Genomic DNA, 19,592 nt, shown 5'->3' on the forward strand with positions numbered 1-19,592 from the left:
AGAATATAACTCAGAATGAGCTCTCATTAAATATTTATTGAATGAGTGATGAAAGAAATACGATCTGAAAAGAACTCCACAGCAGATTTTCTCAGATCACAAATCATTTCTAGGTAGGCACATTTATGTAAACATATACAAAACCCTTAATTTATTGTTGCTCAAGGAGGAAATATTGCAAATGAAGGGATATGACAAGAGGAAGGGGATTAATATATCAATTATAATAATTTATTAGGAAGGAACTATGTTGCACATCCTGAATAAGAGGTTCTTATGGACTAAATAACTTACAGGGCCCAAATTACCCATGCCTAGATGTGACATAAGGGCAAGACTGTTGCTTCCCAGGCTTGATGGCAGGAGCTTGACATCAGCAGACATCAGAGAGATTTTACTTCTGCACCCATGTCACGTGATAGAACAGAAGGTTGCACAATGGAACCACTCAGTCTTTCTTAAGCTATCAGAACAGTTCCCAGTGACACAGGTAAAATAGCAATTTTGCTGTTCTGTTAACATCTGTTTGTTCTAAAAAGTTGAACATTTAATGGATTTGGCATTCATTCATATGAAAGTAAATAAATTAGGAGAAATTTTTCACAAAAAATATTATTCAAGTGCCACAGCAAGGTAAAGAAATTATTGTTTCTAATTTTTATAAAGCCATATGCTAAGAGACTGTGTTTTTTGGATAAAGGTCAGTCCCCTACCACTATCTGTTGTTGTTTTTTTCCTTGCAGTCACTTATTAAGACAATTTGGTGCAATTATTAACATAATATACTGTGGTTTTTTCTCCTCTGTGAAACATATAATTAAATTCTATCTTCCTCACTAAGTGGTTTGAATTTGTGACTTTCTGGGAGCTAAATCTACCCAATTCATTTCTTTGTTAGATATAAAGAAAAGAATAAGGATGCTGAGTAATGAAGACCACATTTTTTTCTGGAGCTTTTATGCTATAGGGTTTCTTTTCTTTCCTTTCCTTCAAAAGGTTGGACACAATAAATTACATTGCAAGTAAAACTGAATTAAGTGAAACTGAGAGATCAGAGAATAAAGAGGCACCAGTTTCATTAAAGTGGAGGGACTTTAATGGATGATGCTTTGGGACTATGAATTTGGTAGAAAAAAATTTAAAAATCCATCCCTTGCTCATTTTGCAGACTTCATACTTTTCTTTGTTTTCATATAACTCAATGTTTTATTTTATATCAGATGTATGTTCTTCTGTATCCTAATATTCTGTAAACAAATTCTAACTCCTTAAAGGCAGACAAAAATGAAATAATTTAAATGCTGTCATTAAGTAATTTCAAAATAACAATAAGTCACTTTCTTTCATGTATCATCAATCACACAGCTCCCCCTTTACTTTTACTATTGCTTCTGCTAGTCAGAGCAGAAATCCTAAAAAAAAAATTCAGATAATAAAAACCCAAAGAGATTTTTCTATTTTTTTCAATTGCACACTCAAAGTCTGTCTCAATCCACTAACTGCCTTTACCACTGAGATTATTCGAAATTCATTAATTTCATTTTTGCTCTGGGAAAGTAAACAAGTCATGATGGAAGAGGAAACCATTTGTTTCTCTGGGTGGAATCTCTTCCTTATTCCATTTAATTGAAGCTGGGAATGCAGACCTGGGCTTTATTCCATGCTGGGGAGGTGTCAGTTTTTTCTCTATTATGGTAAGCATCTAACAGAGTTTTCTGAATATAGAGAATGTTAGGTTTAAATTCAGCAAAACAATGGGTGAATGGAATAATGATACAATTTTCACTGTATTAAAATGTTTATAAACATTTTAAAGTGTTTATCTCCTTATCTTACTATAATTTGAAAGTGCTGCCAATCAAGCTTTACAAAACAGGGTTCAGACCATAGTACAAGCAAGCTGATGATGGTGCAGAGAAACATTGTGGCTTCAGAAGAACTTAGGAAAAAGGAACCTATGCTCAAGCAAGCATAGGTCATGAAGTGTCCTGAGTCATACTTAAGACTATTCTGCATGAGGAGAAAACATCGTGAGGCAAAATAAGGTATTTCCAGAGACAGAAATATTTAAAATGTTTTCATTTTGGGCTGTGTCTATCAATAACCCCTCACAGTCCCAAACTTCTTGGTTCATTACTCTGTTAAAGAGACTTGGAGAAAAATCTTTACTTTTATCTGACCCGCAGTTGAAACTTGCCTCTTTATTTTTTTCTTTGCTTTTGCTTTTTTCTCACAATAACTGTGATATTGTCCATTTGGTTGTTCATCAAGGGGTCCTCATGTTTAAGGGATGAGGGAATGATGTCTACTTCAGATTGCCTAAGTGTGGCAAGCTCCTGGCTTCTCTATAATGTGTCTCTAAGGGGTAGGTGCACCTATGGCTCAATGATAACAGTGACTGCTATTCTATTTTTTTTATTATTGTTTGTTCTATTTAATTATCTTCCAGTGTGCACTAAGGGGCTTCCCTAGGGAGTGGTGAGTAGCAAGGAAAGGTAAACTCTGCCCATGTGCTAAGTAGAAGCACAGACTTCCTTTAAAATCAAACTTTGCAAATAAGAATAACCTTGAAAAAGCCCCTTTAGACGCAGATCAATGCTCAGGAATGTTGCCAACCACTTACAGCTCCCCTTTGACATTTCACAGATATTTATGCTCCTGGAGGTGCCTCCTTGCACCCACCAAGTCAAACCCCTGTTCTATGCTTCGGGTGCAGTGGGGTGCAGTGAGGATTTGTTGGTTAAGTCGCTGCGGGGGATAAAGCCTTTTCTCTTCTTTCCTTGATCTACTAGGGTCACCTTGACAGTGTTCTTCCCTGTATCTCTGGGGCTGCTTCTGTGGTGTGGTGACCTGCACCTCTCCAAGGAATACTCTACCTACTCTGGAGGTTTCCTGGGGATCCTGGCTCCCCAAAACTCTTGATTTGCCTGAAAGCAGACTCTCCGGAGGTCCCCACCCCAAAATCTAAAATGGCAGTGGGACTGCACTAGCCATTAAAGGGCATCATCCATTTTTAATCAGAAAGATCACAAGAAAGATGGTAAGCGAATCCCAGTCGCAAGTCAATTTAAATAACATTCGTGGGGAAATTCAATCACTTAAAACTGAGACACCTACGCGTGTGAGAGCCCCCGCCCCGTCTGGCAAGGAAGAGCGCGACGGCTGAATTAATCAAGATCTGGGGGCTCTCGGGCTGCTGGTGGAGCGTTAACCCTTCCAGTTCCGGAGAGAGACAAGGTAAAAGCTCAGGCAGTCAGAACCAAGATGCCCAGGGCTGCCCCGCGCAGGCCACCTCTGCGATTTGGAGCCGCTCCGGACTCCTCGCGCTTGGCCGGAGTGGCTAAGCCAAGATCAGAAGCTTCGGAGGCTGCTCAGGCTGAGAGAAGCAGCCTCCTCCCGCAGCTTTGGCGCGCCTCGGGCTCCTCCTCCCGCCCAAGCGTGGCCAAGTGAGGACTGCTCTGGCCGCAGGTAGCTGAGGCGCTGGAGGCAGCGCGCGCGGAACCCGAACGGAGCTCCTGAGAGGGGCCCACGGACGCGCTAACAGACAGGCCCCTTAGCCGCTGGTCCCGGACATTAGCAGAGGCCTGAGTGGGCCATGTGGGGACCCGGGATCACCGCTGAGGGCCTGTCGGTGGCGCCGGCGCCGCCGCCTCTACTGCCCCTGCTGCTGCTACTGGCGCTGGCGCTGGTGGCGCCCTCGCGGGGCGGCGGGGGCTGCGCGGAGCTGGCGTGTGGTGAGCGGGAGCGCTGCTGCGACTCGGCCAACGCCACGGCGGTGCGCTGCTGTAAGCTGCCGCTACATGCCTTCCTGGACAACGTGGGCTGGTTTGTCCGCAAGCTCTCAGGGCTGCTCATCCTGCTCGTGCTCTTCGCCATCGGCTACTTCCTGCAGCGTATCATCTGCCCCAGCCCACGCAGGTACCCGCGTGGCCAGGCACGACCTGGCCAGGCAAGACCCGGGCCTCCGGGGGGCGCCGGGCCACCGGGAAACACAGGACCACCAGACGACGACGACGACGACTCGCCCACTCTGCTGCCCGATGAGGCAGCCACTGGCTCACAGGACTCACTGCTGGACAGTGGCTGCAGCGGCCGCGGCCGGGGAGGCGGTGGCCGCTTGGCCCCCTCCTGCGCCACGGAGCACGAGCTGCGTGTAGTTTCTCCAGTTTTCCTACAGCTGCCCAGTTACGAAGAGGTCAAGTACCTGCCCACATATGAAGAGTCTATGCGCCTGCAGCAGCTCAGCCCGGGAGAGGTGGTGCTGCCGGTGTCTGTGCTTGGCTGCCCGCGAGGCGGTGGAGCCGGGGATCCAGACTGCGGCGCGGGCCGCTTCCCGCTCATCTGAGCGCCCAGGTCCTCTCCAGAGCCACGCGGACTTTGTGAGGCCGGGAGCTGCGAGAAGCCATAAGGGCTGGTATGCCCGCAGCCGCCAACTGCCTCTGACCCTGCCTAGCACTCCAGCCTAACTTCCTGTCCCCCTGCGAATGGGTTGGGGTCATCCCTCTCTCTCATGCTCTCCCAGGATCTTAAGTTTCCCCACGTTTTATTCGGTTCAAGGTAACGTTGGGGGGGAGAAAGCAAAGAAGGAGCCCCCAACGCAACTTCAACTTAGAAGGACGTCCCCGCCCTCTGCCTCGCCTCCTCTTCTGTTCACTCTTAAGTGCCTGCTTCCCGAATCAAAGAGAACACGTGAGCCCTTTTGTGCTTTGGGAGAAGGGCGGTTTTCTTTAAGGTTGAAGAGAAAGGAGCACGGTTCCACCCCTACCTGGACAGTTCACTGTCTCGCAGGATGGGCAGAGGGCTAGAAGTCGTTGGGGGCAAGTGGCGCCCAGTGATTGCTGCGCGCCGGCCTGGGAGAGTTACACTTGGGTATGATGAAATCCCTTTCTTGAGAAGGACGTAGAAAACCGTTTGGTGTCTTTCTGAACAAGCAAATAGTTCAACTGATGGCTCACAATTAGGTGGGGAGGTACCCACGATATATGGTTGGTTGGATGCTGTACCTAGTCAAGATTCAACTACTTTTATCAAGATTGTATTCATAATGTGGTACAGTAGCACTTTTGATTTTTCAATAACTGAGAAGGTATATTTGTCTTTTATTTTTATATTTTTGCCATGTATTGAACTCAACAGAAGGATATTTCAACAAAGACAACAACTGTCTTAATCACTTTTTTAAGTGGTCAGGAAATTAATGGTCAGGAAATTACCCACATTCTGTCTTATTGTTTAACAAATGTTGAACATTATTTCATTAAGAGTGAAAAAGAGAGAGATGGTCAAATGAGGAAACATGTAACATAAAACATGAAGGATATCTTATTTTCACTAGTTGAGAATATATTTTATTTTTAGTACTGTGGCATAATATATAACTTTTTATAATAACTGCACATCATGTAGTCTAGATCATTACATAGTTACATGTAAAAATAATTGATGCATATATGCCATACCATGAAGCATGATGTCATGCACTTTTTCTTCAGTTTTTTTATTTGGAATACATTACACAACATGATACAAAACAAAGATCCTGAGACTTGTAACTTTTGTTTAAAGCCATAATTGTGCAGTAATGTGCTTCAGATGGATTTAGCCAACTATCTTAAGGGAGAAAAAGTGTCTCATATTTGTTCTACTATTCTGTGACATGTCCCTTAAGCAAAAGGTAATAAATATAACAGTTTGATATGTTGTGTATAATGTACATATACATATTATGTACAATATATACATCAAATACTATATAGCAGTTTGTAATTAGCATGAAAGGAAAAGAAAGAAGCGTGAACATTACATCAAGAAAGATTGTCCGTATGGATCTAGAACATTGTTCTCATGATTGAAGAAGTTGGACAATTCTGAGAAATCTTAAAATATCCAACTTGCATTAGAATAAAAATGATTTGACTAAACTTTAAAGGCTAGTTCAAATAATCTGAAAGTTCTGGTAAATTTTTAATTGTCTGAATTGTAATAGAATGGTTTACTTTAAACTTCTAAAAACTAATGACCCTATCATTAAATAAAAAATCATTTGAAGTGTATTAAAACAGAAAAACATTAAAATCTCTCTCTGTGCAAATTTTATCAAATGTGTGACTATATGGTAATGTATTAAATATAAAATATGTATCTACGTCATTTAAAAATTTTAAGCTGTCAGTTGGCAAAAACATCAGAACAGTACAAGATTTAGTACACTATCAGACCATGTGATTATATTAAATAATCACATACATTAATGTTACTCAAAAAATATTAAATTTTGTTATATGTGACTATCAATACTACTACCCCCCAGTCAAACAACCTGGAAAGTTGCCATATTCTTTTTTTTTTTTTGGTCCTGGGGATCAAACCCATGGCCTTGTGCTTACAAGGCAAGCACTCTACCAACTGAGCTATCTCCCCAGCCCCACCATATTCTTTTTAATGATTTATTATTTGAGGGTACGCTGTTGTAGATATTTCTTAAAATTCACGTATATCTAAAACATTAACCTAAATATCCAAGTGCAAATATATAAAGCATAGCCTATATGTTACTACTAACATCTTAAAAGAAATTTACAACAATTTCTATGTAAAATGTACTTATAATATGGGTCAAGTATGTTTTCCTTTTCCTTCCTAGAGTCCAGAATATCTATAAAGTGGTAATTCCACTTTGGACCAATCATACAATGATTGCAGTAGATTTTCACTTGTCTTATTCTTATCCAAGCCCACAAACTTTTTTGCATCCCTTCATTCAGTAGAAAGGAGTTTGACTCTACTGTCATTTTTCCTTGCAATTCATTGATTTACCAAGTATAAATTTGTTGCATAATTTTATGAAAAAAAACTTAAAAACAATATTTTTATTAGTGCTAAGTGAGCATGTCTTAGAGTAATATACATACATATTTGACAGACCATGTTAACACACATTGAACCTCTGTGTTCCTAATGCTGAAATACCTGGACAGAAACATTTTAAAGCACTAAGGGCAGCATCTGGGTGTTTGGTTTTATAAATTTTACCTGGAAGTTAATTATTACATGGCCAGAATCTATTATATATAATTGCATGTGTTTATTAATATAGAAAGTGATTATTCTGATACTTGAGAAAAATTCATGATGAGATGCTGATTCTACCTATTTTTAATATTCTATATATAGTTAAGAACATGCTTTCCAACTATATATAGAAAAACATTAATTTTATGGTCTCAAATAAATGAAATTGATATGGAAAACAAGTTTAATTTTAAGGGCACATATGTCTTAACCAAACCTACATGGAAATGACATGTTCTCCAGTGCTTTTCTTCTGACTTTCGCTTATCAAATTAATGTAAATACAAAAACATTTTGAGTACACTTCATTTTCACTGACTGCTCATAAACAGGGAAATAATGATCCTGAATGTGGTCATCCTGAATGGGAGAAAACATGATTGGTTTTCTAAATTTATGTACTAGATATATAAATGTGTGTGTGTGTGTGTGTGTAATTACCAGTTGCCTAAAAGCTATTTGCTATGGGTGTTCAATCTCATAACCAAGGAGAAAATATCTTGAGATAGAACAAGTTTTAAGAGGCCTCTAATTGCCACATTTCTGCAAATGTGATTGTGTTTCAACCATGGAAAATGGTATTGGCAATTATTCCAAAGGGCATGAAGTGTACTATATAAGTAAAACAAGATTAAATTGTAAAGGCCAAACGGAATACTAAGGAAATGGTCCTACTTTACAGTTTAAAAGGCAATATGCCAAGTACCTTAATGTTGTACTTTTACGTATACAGTTTATCTCAAGTGGAATTCATAAAGGAAACAATTTAAAGCTGAAATTGATATGTTATAAACACAAATAGGAGCTCAGATTTATACAATACTCCTCATTGAGTTTTATAAAAATTTCACGAATTATAAATAATTCAGATTTTTCAAGTTGAGAGTAACAATGATATCATGTTGAGTAACAATTTTGAGTAACCAGTCTTGACCATCTCTCCCAAAAGGTATCATAAACCATTCAGTAGTAGAATATTTGGCAAGTTTATATCTGACTTCACAATGATACAATTTATTTTTTCATTCCATTTATTCTTTTATCCATTGATGGGAAAACTAATAACCAATAGAGTAAGGGAAGATATTTTTATCAATTGAAGAATGAGTCAGCAATCAGCTAATTACACAAAACAAACCATCCTTTCTTCCATATGGTTACTACCAGAAAAGTTAAAAGTATTCCTTTTTAAATTTTGCCTATAAAAATAATCAAATGTGCTGGGCACACTGGTGCACACCTGTAATCCCAGCAGCTCAGGAGACTGAGGCAGGAGGATGGCAAGTTCAAAGCCAGCCTTAGCAACTTGGCAAAGCCCTCAGCAACTTAATGAGACCCTGTCACTAAATAAAAAATAAAAAGGACTGGGGTTGTGGCTCAGTGGTTAAGCACCCCTGGGTTCAATCTGTGATACCAAGAAATTTAATTAACTAATTAATCAAATGTCAGGTAAAACCAATACTTTGTTTATACTTAAATGCATATAGAACCTAATTTTATGTATTTCATTTACATAATTCATTTTTAATTCTATGGAAAAATTACAAGGAGGATATTTATGCTTTTCATCAAACTAAACTATCATTTTTCTTCCTCAACTTCTTAGGTATCTTCATTTCTTTGATATCATGCAATCCCTATATTCTTTCTATATGTGTTGTTCTTGTCCTGCTTTGGATTTTCAGAAGTTTTTCCTCAGTAACACCTCTCTTAGAACTTCATGTTAACTCACTGCTGTGATTCAATATCATTTTGGTTATGGCTTCATTCTTTGCACAGAATTCTTCTTTTGGTAAATCAGTATTTTCCAGAATGTTTTCTTGTTTTCCCTGTCCATCTGACTTCTGTATGTTTTCCTTTTTGAGCCAAGTACTTTCTCTTCCATCCATTGATGTACTGTAAACATTTTTTCTTTGTTTTTACCTATAAATTTTCCCTGTTGTTCTGAGTAAATGATAGAATCTTCACATCCCTCTAATGAATATCTTAATCTTTTCCAGCTCTGAAACATAATAAAATCTACATTTATTTATTACTACATCTTCATTGCTGTGCTTCCTCACCTAGATTTTCCTTAAGAGATTGTCAACAGTTCTCCCCATCTTTCCCTAAAGATGTGTTCTCCAGTATGTTAGGGCAAAGAATTAAACCCTTGCATTCTAATAATGACAGGGAACTTATTTTGGCTTCCAAATCTTAAGTACATTATTTCTTCATGGACTGCTATGTCTTTCTGCTCAATTTTTATCACAGTCATCTTTGTGGTTTCCTCTCTGTGTGTCATTTTATCTGAGTAATGGTCTGCTATCTCCCCATCCTTGTTCACCCTATTTGTTGTACTATATCAAAGACCATATTCTATCTTTATAGGAAAGACTTTCTTTAAGCCTCTAGACCCTAAAGGTAACTGATTTGGAATGGATTGCTGTGTCTTTTAACTGCCTATGAATGTTCTGCAAGACTTCCTCTTCACTGTCCTCTGCACACTCTATCTCTGTTTCACTGGATGGATTCAAAAATAGCTAGAACTTTACATTACTTTTATTTCTGCTTTAAGATGATCTTGAAGTTATAATAATGCCTTAAATCCCACTATATTAAGATTTTTATTTGAAGAACTGTCAAGTTTTATTTTCTGCTTCTTTCTTGCCTACATTTGTTTCCAGAACTTTCCAGATTTACTACTATTTTATTTCATTTGGTGTGAATTTTCTCTTTTGTATTGGCCAAAGATGTTAACAGATCAAATTTAATTTTGATTATTTTTCTTTCTTTTTAATTTATTCCTTTTAGATCTACATGACAGTAGAGTACACTTTGACATATTATACATACATGGAGTATTACATATTCTAACTAGAATCCCATTCTTGTGGTTGTACATGATGTGAAATTTCACTAGTGGTGTATTCATATATGAATTAGGAAAGTTATGTAAGATTCATTCTACTGTTTTGACTATTCTCTCCCTCCCCCCTTCCCTTTATTCCCCTTTGTCTAATCCACTGAATTTCTAGTCTTCCACTGCCCCTTATTGTGTGTTAGTGTTCACATATTAGAGAGAACATTAAGCCTTTGGTTTTGGCCAGGAATGGCTATTTCTCTTAGCATGATAGTCGCCAGACCTATCCATTTACCAGCAAAAGTCATAAAGTCATTCTTTTTTATGGCTAATATTCCACTGTGTATATATACCACATTTTGTTTATCCATTCATCTGTTGAAGGGCACTTAGGTTGGTTTCACAGCTTGCTATTGTGAATTGAGCTGCTATAAACATTGATGTGGCTGTGTCACGATAGTATGCTGATTTTAAATCTTTGAGATGTATATATACCGAGGAGTGGGATAACTGGGCCAAATGGTGGTTCCATTCTAAGTTTTCTGAGGAATCTCCATAAGCTATCCACAGTGGTTGCACCAATTTGCAGTCCCACCAGCAATGTATGAGTGAACATTTCCCCCCAAAATCATTTATTGTTGCTTGTATTCTTGATAATTGCTATTCTGACTGGGGTGAGATGAATTCAGTGTAGTTTTGATTTGAATTCCTCTAATTGCTAGAGATGTTGAACATTTGTATATATTTGTTGACCATATTTCTTCTGTGAAGTGCCTATTTAGTTCCTTTGCCCATTTATTGATTGGGTTATGGGGTGGAGATGGTGTTAAGTTTTTTGAGTTCTTTATATATCCTGGAGATTAATGCTCTACCTGAGGTTCAGGTAGCAAGGATATTCTCCCATTCTGTAGGCTCTCTGTTCACATTCTTGATTGTTGCCTTTCTGTGAAGAAGCTTTTTATTTTGATACCATCCCACTTATTGATTCTTGATTTTACTTCTTGTTCTTTAGGAGTTTTGTTGAGGAAGTCAGTTCCTAAGCTGACATGGTGAAAAGTTGGGCCTATTTTAGAAGGTGCAGAGTCTCTAGTCTAATGCCTAGGTTCTAGATCCACTTTGAGTTGAGTTTTGTGCAGGGTGAGAGATAGGAGCTAAATTCTACTATTTAAGGATTACAGTTTTCCCAGCAACATTTGTTGAAGAGGCTATCTTTTCTCCAATGTATGTTTATGGCGTCTTTATCTAGTATAAGATAACTGTATTTATTTGTGTTTGTCTCTGTCTTCTATTTTGTTCCATTTGTCTTCATGCCTGGTTTGGTGCCAATACCATGCCATTTTTCTTACTATTGCTCTGTAGTATAATTTAAGTTCTCATATTATGATGCCTCCTGCTTTGCTTCTCTTGTTAAGTATTGCTTTGGCTATTCTGGGTCTCTTATTTTTCCAGAAGAATTTCATGACTGCTTTTTATGTTTCTGTGAAGGTTATCATTGGAATAATAAGAATTGCATTCAATCTGTATAGTGCTTTTGGTAGTATGGCTATTTTGACAATATTAATTCTGCCTATCCAAAAACATGGGAGATCTTTCCATTTTCTAAGATCTTCAATTTATTTTAGTGTTCTGTAGTTTTTATTGTAGAGGCCTTTCACCTCTTTTGTTAGATTGACTCCCAAGTATTTTAATTTTTTTTGATGCTTTTGTGAATTGGATGGCCTTCCTAATTCTCTTTCAGATGATTCATTATTGGTAGATAGGAATGCAATTGATTTATGGGTGTTAACTTTATATCCTGCTACTTTGCTGAATTCATTTATGAGTTCTAGAAGTTTACTGGTGGAATTTTTAATTTTGATTATTTTTCTAGGCCTTAAAATGAGCTCTTCACAGTATTCTTTTCATTTTTATTTTGATCTTTTTTTGTTGATGGAAGCAACCGAGATTCCTGCAGTTTTGTGTCAGTTTTGTATTTGTGTCTGAGCCATAAGGACATTTTCTCATTCAGCTTTTCATGAAATTTAAGCTCATAGTTCTTTCATTATTTCAAAATGTTGGTCATTATTTTTTTCTTTCATTATTTATTAAGTTTTTGATACAAGTTTTTCATTTGTGTGTCATCCTCAATGTGCACAATCCTGGTTGAACTAACCAAACTATCAGATTTCTGCCAATTTTACCTCTCTCTCTGATGTTACACTCCCTGTCTTCTGTTTTATACCTTCATCTTCCAAGTTTCTCTCTTGGAAGCTCTTCACAGTATTCTTTTCATTTTTATTTTGATCTTTTTTTGTTGATGGAAGCAACCGAGATTCCTGCAGTTTTGTGTCAGTTTTGTATTTGTGTCTGAGCCATAAGGACATTTTCTCATTCAGCTTTTCATGAAATTTAAGCTCATAGTTCTTTATCTTCTTCTCTCTACGTTGTCTGTTCAACTAGGCAAATGTTTAGATTCTTAAAAATCATTTTTTATTGTTTATTGGGGCTTTGTTTTTTTAGGAAAATGTTGGTCTTTTTTTTTTAACATATATTTTTTAGATGTTGATAGACCTTTATTTTATTCACTTATTTTTATGTGGTGCTGAGAATCAAACCCAGTGCCTCACACAAGCTAGGCAAGCACAGTACCACTGAGTCACAAACCCAGCCCCAAAATCTTGGTCTTTGACATTATCTTGTACGTTCTTTGACCATATATTTCTAGTCAAGAGACATTAGTTTTGGATTCATATTCACAAGAATTGTAGGATTTTTCTTGACTGAGGTCCCCTGGTCCATCTTTATTTTATTTTATTTTTTAAATATTTTGTCAAAGAACCTTTATTTTACTTTATTTTTTATATGTGGTGCTGAGAATCGAAACCACTGAGCTACAACACCAGCTCCCATCTTTATTTTTGTTTGTTGAATCAAAAATTTTTTCAAATCCATTTAGTCTATTTCCAAATATTGTTTCTATTTGGGTTCTGCCATAAGTGTTTGCCTTCAAAGAAGTCTTCAACTGCACACTTCTTTTTTCTTGATGGTTTCAGTAAATTACTGATAATTCTTGCTTGGCTCTAAATTTTCTTTTGCTATTTTTAAAAAATTGTGTAGGGTCTTCCACATTGTTCTTGAGCTGAATCTTGTACAATTAAACCTGTACCATGATAGAATACAAGATTACTATGTTCTAACCTTTTTCTAGTATTTGGCTTTCTTGAATAATAGTTTTCATATCTTTTATTTTAAGTGGTTTGGGCAACTAGTTTTCTTGTAATTTCTCTACTGTATCTGAATCTATATTAAGGGTTTTTTGTGAGCCAGGTTTTAGAAATTGGAGTTTCTAATATGCATTGAATTGAGAGTGGACACTCTCACTCTCTAGATCTTCTACTGGAGGTACTTTGGGCATTTTCATAGGTCTCTTGCCTATTGAAGAAACTCTAACATTGGAATTGTGCTGATTCACATCTCCATTTCAGAGCTGTCATGAGGTTCTTGATACCTGTTAAAGCTTCTTCTTAGTTATCATTTTCTTTAGTTATGTCTATTGGTGGTTGTCAGGCTGGTTCAATCTTTTTCAAAGAAGTTTCTTGATTATTGTCATTCAGTTGATTCATTTCTTTCTGAGAGCTGTCCTGAGTTTCTTGTTGATTGTCTTATTTTCTGGGTGCACAATTTGCTGTGGAGTTTCATTAGACCTTTGGTTCTCATTGGGTCTTCCATGGGTTCTGCCTTTTCTTTAGGCATCCTGAACAGTCTTTTGATACCTGTGAGGTTTCTGCCTTTTCTACATTTCCATTTGAGAGATAAGATGTTCTTGTTACTTTTTAACTAATTTAACTGGCTATATTGCTTGTTTTGGTATTTTTTATAAGCTCTTTGATGCCTATGGGATCTTCCTGACTGCATTGTCCTCAGAGCTCCTACAGTCTCCTGAAAATTATTTTATTTTCTGCCAGTTCTGTTTTATTCTTTGAAATGTTTCTGATCCTTTTGTCGACATTATTACCATGTATGTTCCCCTTATTCTTCTGGTGTTTGTGAGAACTCTCTGATAGCTTCAGGTATTCCATAGGTTCTTGTTTTACTTTAGGTGTTCTCAGAAGCCTCCTGATGTTTATTAGACTTTCTTTCTATTGGTTCTGGGTTCTACTCTGAAGGTTGCTATTTTTTCTGTGGACACTCTCACCATTAAATTGTTCCTTTGATTCTTTTGGTGTTTGTGGAGCTGTCAGATCTTATATGGATTCTAGTTTTATTTTTGATATGCTTAGTTTTTTTCATGAGGATGCTTAAGAGTTTTGCTGTCTCAGCATGCAAATTTAACCTGGAAGACTATCTTGTCATTAGAGGTGTGGTTGTATAATATCCCATTTGTTTAATCTTTAATTTTTTCAAGAACGAAATAAGGTAGCTATTAGTTATTTGCTATTTAAAGGAATTTGTATTAAAAATACAATAGAATTTTGTCTTGCAAAGTATAAAGACTCCAAATTGTGCTTTGAGTGCTCCTAAAAATTTTGTGGGCACTGTCACCATTTATTTGTTCCTCTGGGTTTTGAGTGACTGCAGGAGCTCTCTGATACTGCCAGATTTTCCATGGCTTCTGATTTTCCTTCAGTGTTTTCAGGGAATATTAGTTTCTATAGATCCCAGATTATGCTTTGGAGTGCTACTAATTTTTGTACACACCTGATTTCATTTTAGTAAACATCTGTAATCTATTTTATTTATGACGAAAGATTTCATTAGTGAATTCCCAAGGTTCACTGTGTTTGAATTCTGGCAATTAAGTTTGGCAAATTAAATATCATGATTTCTAGCTTGCTCTGATTTAACATTTGGTAGAAATTTGCATTTTAACCTTTCTTCCAAAAATTAAAATACATGATCTTAGATATAAGCTTGGCACCTGCTATAGGGGTGATATTTTTCATTTCTAGCATGATGACTATAACAATAACTATAATTCACTAAAATCTTCTATATGCCAAGCACTGCTCTAGTCATTTTCCATATATTATTTCATTAAAAATTCAAATCAGAAGTAGCTGAGGATTATTAGTCCCATTTTATAGATAAAAGTGGCTCAAAGAAGTTGAATAGTGTGCCCAAGCTCACAAGATAAGTAGATCAAGGAAACTGATCCAGCCTGTCTTAACCACTAAATGTCTCAATATGCAATTAATTTAACCTTGAAGACTACCTTTTCAGACCTGTGGTTGCAGCTGTATAATATCCCATTAGTATCCCTTTTAATTTTTTTCATGAGCAAAATAAGGTAGCTATTACTATTCACTATTTAAAGGAACTAATATTAAAATAAAATAGAATTTTGGCTGTCAATCTATAATGACTCCCAATTATTTATAGGATGGAGACATGTTGAATAGATAAAATTCATTGGTGCTTTCTGTGAGGGAAGCAATTTTTCAAGATGTCAAAATAATATAGTACAGAACCTCCAACCTCCTGCTTTGCCCAATACCCAAACCGGTTTTAATCTGGAGTTTTTATTCTAATCATCTATGTAGATGACTATATAACTTACAAATTATTTCCCATAAATATTATTTCTCTCAATTAAGCTTTTTAAAAAGTCATTTTGTTGCTTTTATAAATTTTAAAAATGATATTTCAACAAACATTAGAGAAAATTTAGTTTTAAAATCCATCCTTTTTGTCTCACTATACTGAGATACTCCAACAAATGCATATAAATTCTCAGTTCTTTTTGTTTAAATTTTCAAATGCTCACGTAATAAAAAAAAAAAAAAAATGCATACGCCTAAAAAAATAAAAAGAAAGAAAGGAATCGGTTCAGTCGGATCCCGGCAGCAGCCACAGGGTCTCTTGTCTTCTCAGCTCTTTTTGCGCTCTTCCTTTCGCTTCCGTAAACACGGCTTCTGGTGTTCTGTCTCTAAGGCGCGGTCAGGGTGTTCAGTGATATGAGGTGTGCAAGTCTTCGACGCCAGAGGAAGTGAAGAAGCGCAAGAAGGCGATGCTTTTCTGCCTAAGTGAGAACAAGAAGAACATCATCTTGGAGGAGGACAAGGAGATCCTGGTAGGTGATGTGGGCCAGACTGTGGATGACCCCTACCCCACCTTTGTCAAGATGCTGCCAGTCAAGGACTTCCGCTATGCCCTCTGTAATGCAAACTACGGGACCAAGGAGAGCAAGAAGGAGGACCTGGTGTTTATTTTCTGGGCCCCTGAGTCTGCACCCCTTAAGAGCAAAATGATCTATGCCTATCCCAAGGATGCCATCAAGAAGAAAGTGACAGAGTCAAGCATGAATTACAAGCAAACTGCTAGGAGGAGGTCAAGGACCCCTGCACCCTGACTGAAAAACTGGGGAGGAGTGCCGTCATCTCTCTAGATGGCAAGGCTTTGTGAAATCCCTCAAGCCCCCTGCCTGGAGCATCTGGCAGCCCCAGACCTGCCCTAGGGAGTTGCAGGCTGCCCCCTTCCTGCCAGACCAGAGGGACTAGGGGGATCCCAGCAGGAGGAGGGCATTCCCTTCACCCCAGTTGCCAAAAGGACGCCTGCCCCCTGAACCTTCCTCCTCCCTCCGTCCCTGACAGTTCTGGCCTTCCCAAACTGCTTTTGATCTTCTGATTCCTCTTGCTTTGAAACAGACCAAGTCTTTCCCCAGGCACACAGTTTTTTGGGGCGGCTGTATTTTTTAACAACACCCCTACTCCACGCCTGTTCCTCCCCCATCCCATGCTGCCAACTTCTAACCACAATAGTGGCTCTGTGCTTGTCTGTTTAGTTCTATGCATAAATGGAATATTGTAGAGATGATCCCTCCCTGTGTCAAGTGGTTCCCCTCCCTTTTCTCTTGGTCTTGACCATTCATGGAAGCAGGACCAGTAAAGGACCTTCGTTTGAAAAAACAACAACAACAACAACAAAAAAAAAAGACAACAATCAAAAAAAAAAAAGAATCTTTGCAACAAAGACCCCTCGCGTATCTTTATCCTGACCACTCTTTCAACTCAAGATTTAACCATGAGATGGTGTGTATCCTTCCAGAATTCTCTCTGTATATTTTTTTTCCATATAGATGTACCCAAAGTAAACACATGTAGTATTGTTTTGCACCAAGGATTTTGTTTCTATGCAATTTCATCTGGTGTAGCTTTGTGTCACTGTCACCACAATAAAGATACAGAACTGTTCTATCACTTTAGGGTTTTCTCATGCCACCCTATGTAACCTTATAACCACATCCATCTACTCTGTCCCTCTCACCACTCCTTTATCTCTGACACTCACTAATCTGTTCCCCATCTCTATATTTTGTCATTTCAAGAATGTTGTATAAATGGGATGATACCTTTTGAGATTGACATTTCTCACTTAGCACACACAATAATTTTTTCTACTAAATTGTTTTATATGACATGAATGTCCCACAGTTTGATTAACTATTCAGTTCTAGGCTGTTAACAATCTGAGCTACTACAGATATTTTGTGTACAGTTTATTTTGTGAACATAAGTTTTCATTTCTCTGGGATAGATGCCCAAGAGTGTAATTGATAGGTCATATGATAAGTGCAAGTATATACTTTTGCAAGAAACTGCCATACTGTTCCTTAGTGACTGTGTAATTTTATATTACCACCAGTAATATATGTAATCAGTTTGTCTGCATCCTTCCCAGCATTTATATTATCACTAGTTTTTATTTTAGTCACTTTGATTGCTGTGGTTTTTAGTTTGCATTTTTCTAAATGGCTAATATGTTGAACATCTTTTCTTGGACCTATTTGTCATTTGTACATCCTCTTTAGTAAAATGTCTCATCTCAGTCATTTTCTGATTTTTTATTTTTTTGGTTTGCTTGTTTGTTTTTGTCGTTGTTGAGATTAGATAGATTAGATTAGAATATATCAAAATATATTCTAGATGCAGGTCTTTGGTCAGATGTGATTTCATATTTCCTCCTATTCCTTGGGAATCACTTTTTTATTTTTATATATACTGATGACTGAACCTAGTCAAGTTCTCTACCACTGAGCTACATTCCTGACCTTTTTTTAAAATTTAATTTTGAGACGTTTCTTACTAAATTGCCCAGGTTGGCCTTAAACTTGCAATCCTCCTGCCTCAAACTCCCAAGTCTCTGAGATTACAGGCATGAATCACCTGGCTCATAGTCACTTTTTAAGGGTTTGGTTTTGTTTTTATCAACGTCATACATATACACTTTTGAATGGACAAAGGTTTCTACCAGATTTGTTGTAAAAACAGGGGTATTTTGACCCCTTCTTCTCAACATCCCCCTTCCCAAAAGCAGTACTTTTGTCTCTTTTAGCTGGCTTTTTTGACATGACCACCATATCTATGTAATATGTTTATTATTTCCTGTTTGGGGGGCATTATCTATTGCCTTTCCATTATTAAAAAAAAAATTATCTCTTTTTTACCCTTCTTTTTATCCTCAACCTGATATATGCTCCCATATTTTTACCATAATTCTTCAACAACAAATCCACAATCCCATATCCATAATTCATAATCAAAAAAGCTTTTTTCATAACTGACCCAGCCTGAACTCATTTGAGAGCAAAATCTGAAGAGAAGAAACTTCTAATCTTTATTCACACCACTTAATGTAAATATTCTTGTGTTACATTACAAAAATATTTTTGTTTTTGTTTTTTGCAGTGCTGAGGTTCAGATCCAGGGCTTCAAATATGCTAGGCAAGCACTCTACCACTAAGCTACCCCCACCCAACCCCATATAGAAATATTAATGTGTTTGATTAAAGAATGCTATCTGTAATTGATTAAAGAATGCTATCTGTAACCCTGCTGGGGATGTTCTGTTAAATAAGGTATATTCATAGTAATACCAAAAACATTGGAATAGTCACTGTATTTCTTAAACAGATTTAGCTCAGGGGTTTTATATGTGGGGTTGTGGGCCTGATTTTCAGTGTCTGTGTAAATAAATTCTACTCACAGGTAAGTCCTGTTATTTATTTTGACAGTATTACTGTCAAAACTATACAGAATTATTTTATAGAGTAGCACATTCAAAATTAGGTTAAGGTCTGTGCTTGTAGCTTACTGGTAGAGCATTTACCCAGCATGTGCATGACTCTGGGTTTGAGCCATAAAATTAGGTTAAAGAAGGATAACATAAACTTGGCTACAGGAATTTGATTTAATGATTTTCATGTATGTTAAATTGTGCATCACTTCCTTGGAGTGTTTGCTTGAGTTGTACCTTCACAGGGACACCTTTTAAAATAACATCTCTTTATCATCTTCTTATCTTCTTTTTGTGCTTTGTCTCTACCTATTAATATCTGAAATGAGTGCGATGTTGGAGATCAAACCCAGGACTTCACATATGTTAAACACATGCTGTATCACTGAGCTACATCCCTATCCCTGAAATACTATATATATATAAATTTTTTATCTTTTTAAAAAATCTTTAATTTTTACAGACTGCATTTTGATTCATTGTACACAGATGGGGTACAACTTTTCATTTCTGTGGTTGTACATAATGTAGATTCACACCATTCATGTAATCATACATATACATAGGGTAATACTGTCTCAGTCTACTATCTTTCCTTCCCCCACCCCCTCCCACCCCATTTTCCTCTACACCATCCAAAGTTCCTCCATTCTTCTCTTGCCCCGCTCTCCCCATGCCGTTTTGTATC

General features: G+C 37.4%; 1 protein-coding gene and 1 pseudogene across 1 annotated transcript; both read left to right on the top strand.

Annotated features, from left to right (window-relative positions):
- Nucleotides 1-3,595: 3,595 nt before the first annotated feature.
- C9H3orf80 (chromosome 9 C3orf80 homolog) lies at nt 3,596-5,789 on the top strand. Its single transcript, XM_047565171.1, has one exon. It carries the CDS (start codon nt 3,596-3,598, stop codon nt 4,343-4,345), a length of 750 nt encoding a protein of 249 aa, XP_047421127.1. The 3' UTR covers nt 4,346-5,789.
- Nucleotides 5,790-13,908: 8,119 nt separating this feature from the next.
- On the top strand, nt 13,909-16,294 carry LOC124993564 (cofilin-1-like; annotated as a pseudogene).
- Nucleotides 16,295-19,592: the final 3,298 nt, after the last annotated feature.

Source organism: Sciurus carolinensis, chromosome 9 (genome assembly GCF_902686445.1).
Source record: "Sciurus carolinensis chromosome 9, mSciCar1.2, whole genome shotgun sequence".
In the NCBI taxonomy this organism is placed as follows: domain Eukaryota; kingdom Metazoa; phylum Chordata; class Mammalia; order Rodentia; family Sciuridae; genus Sciurus; species Sciurus carolinensis.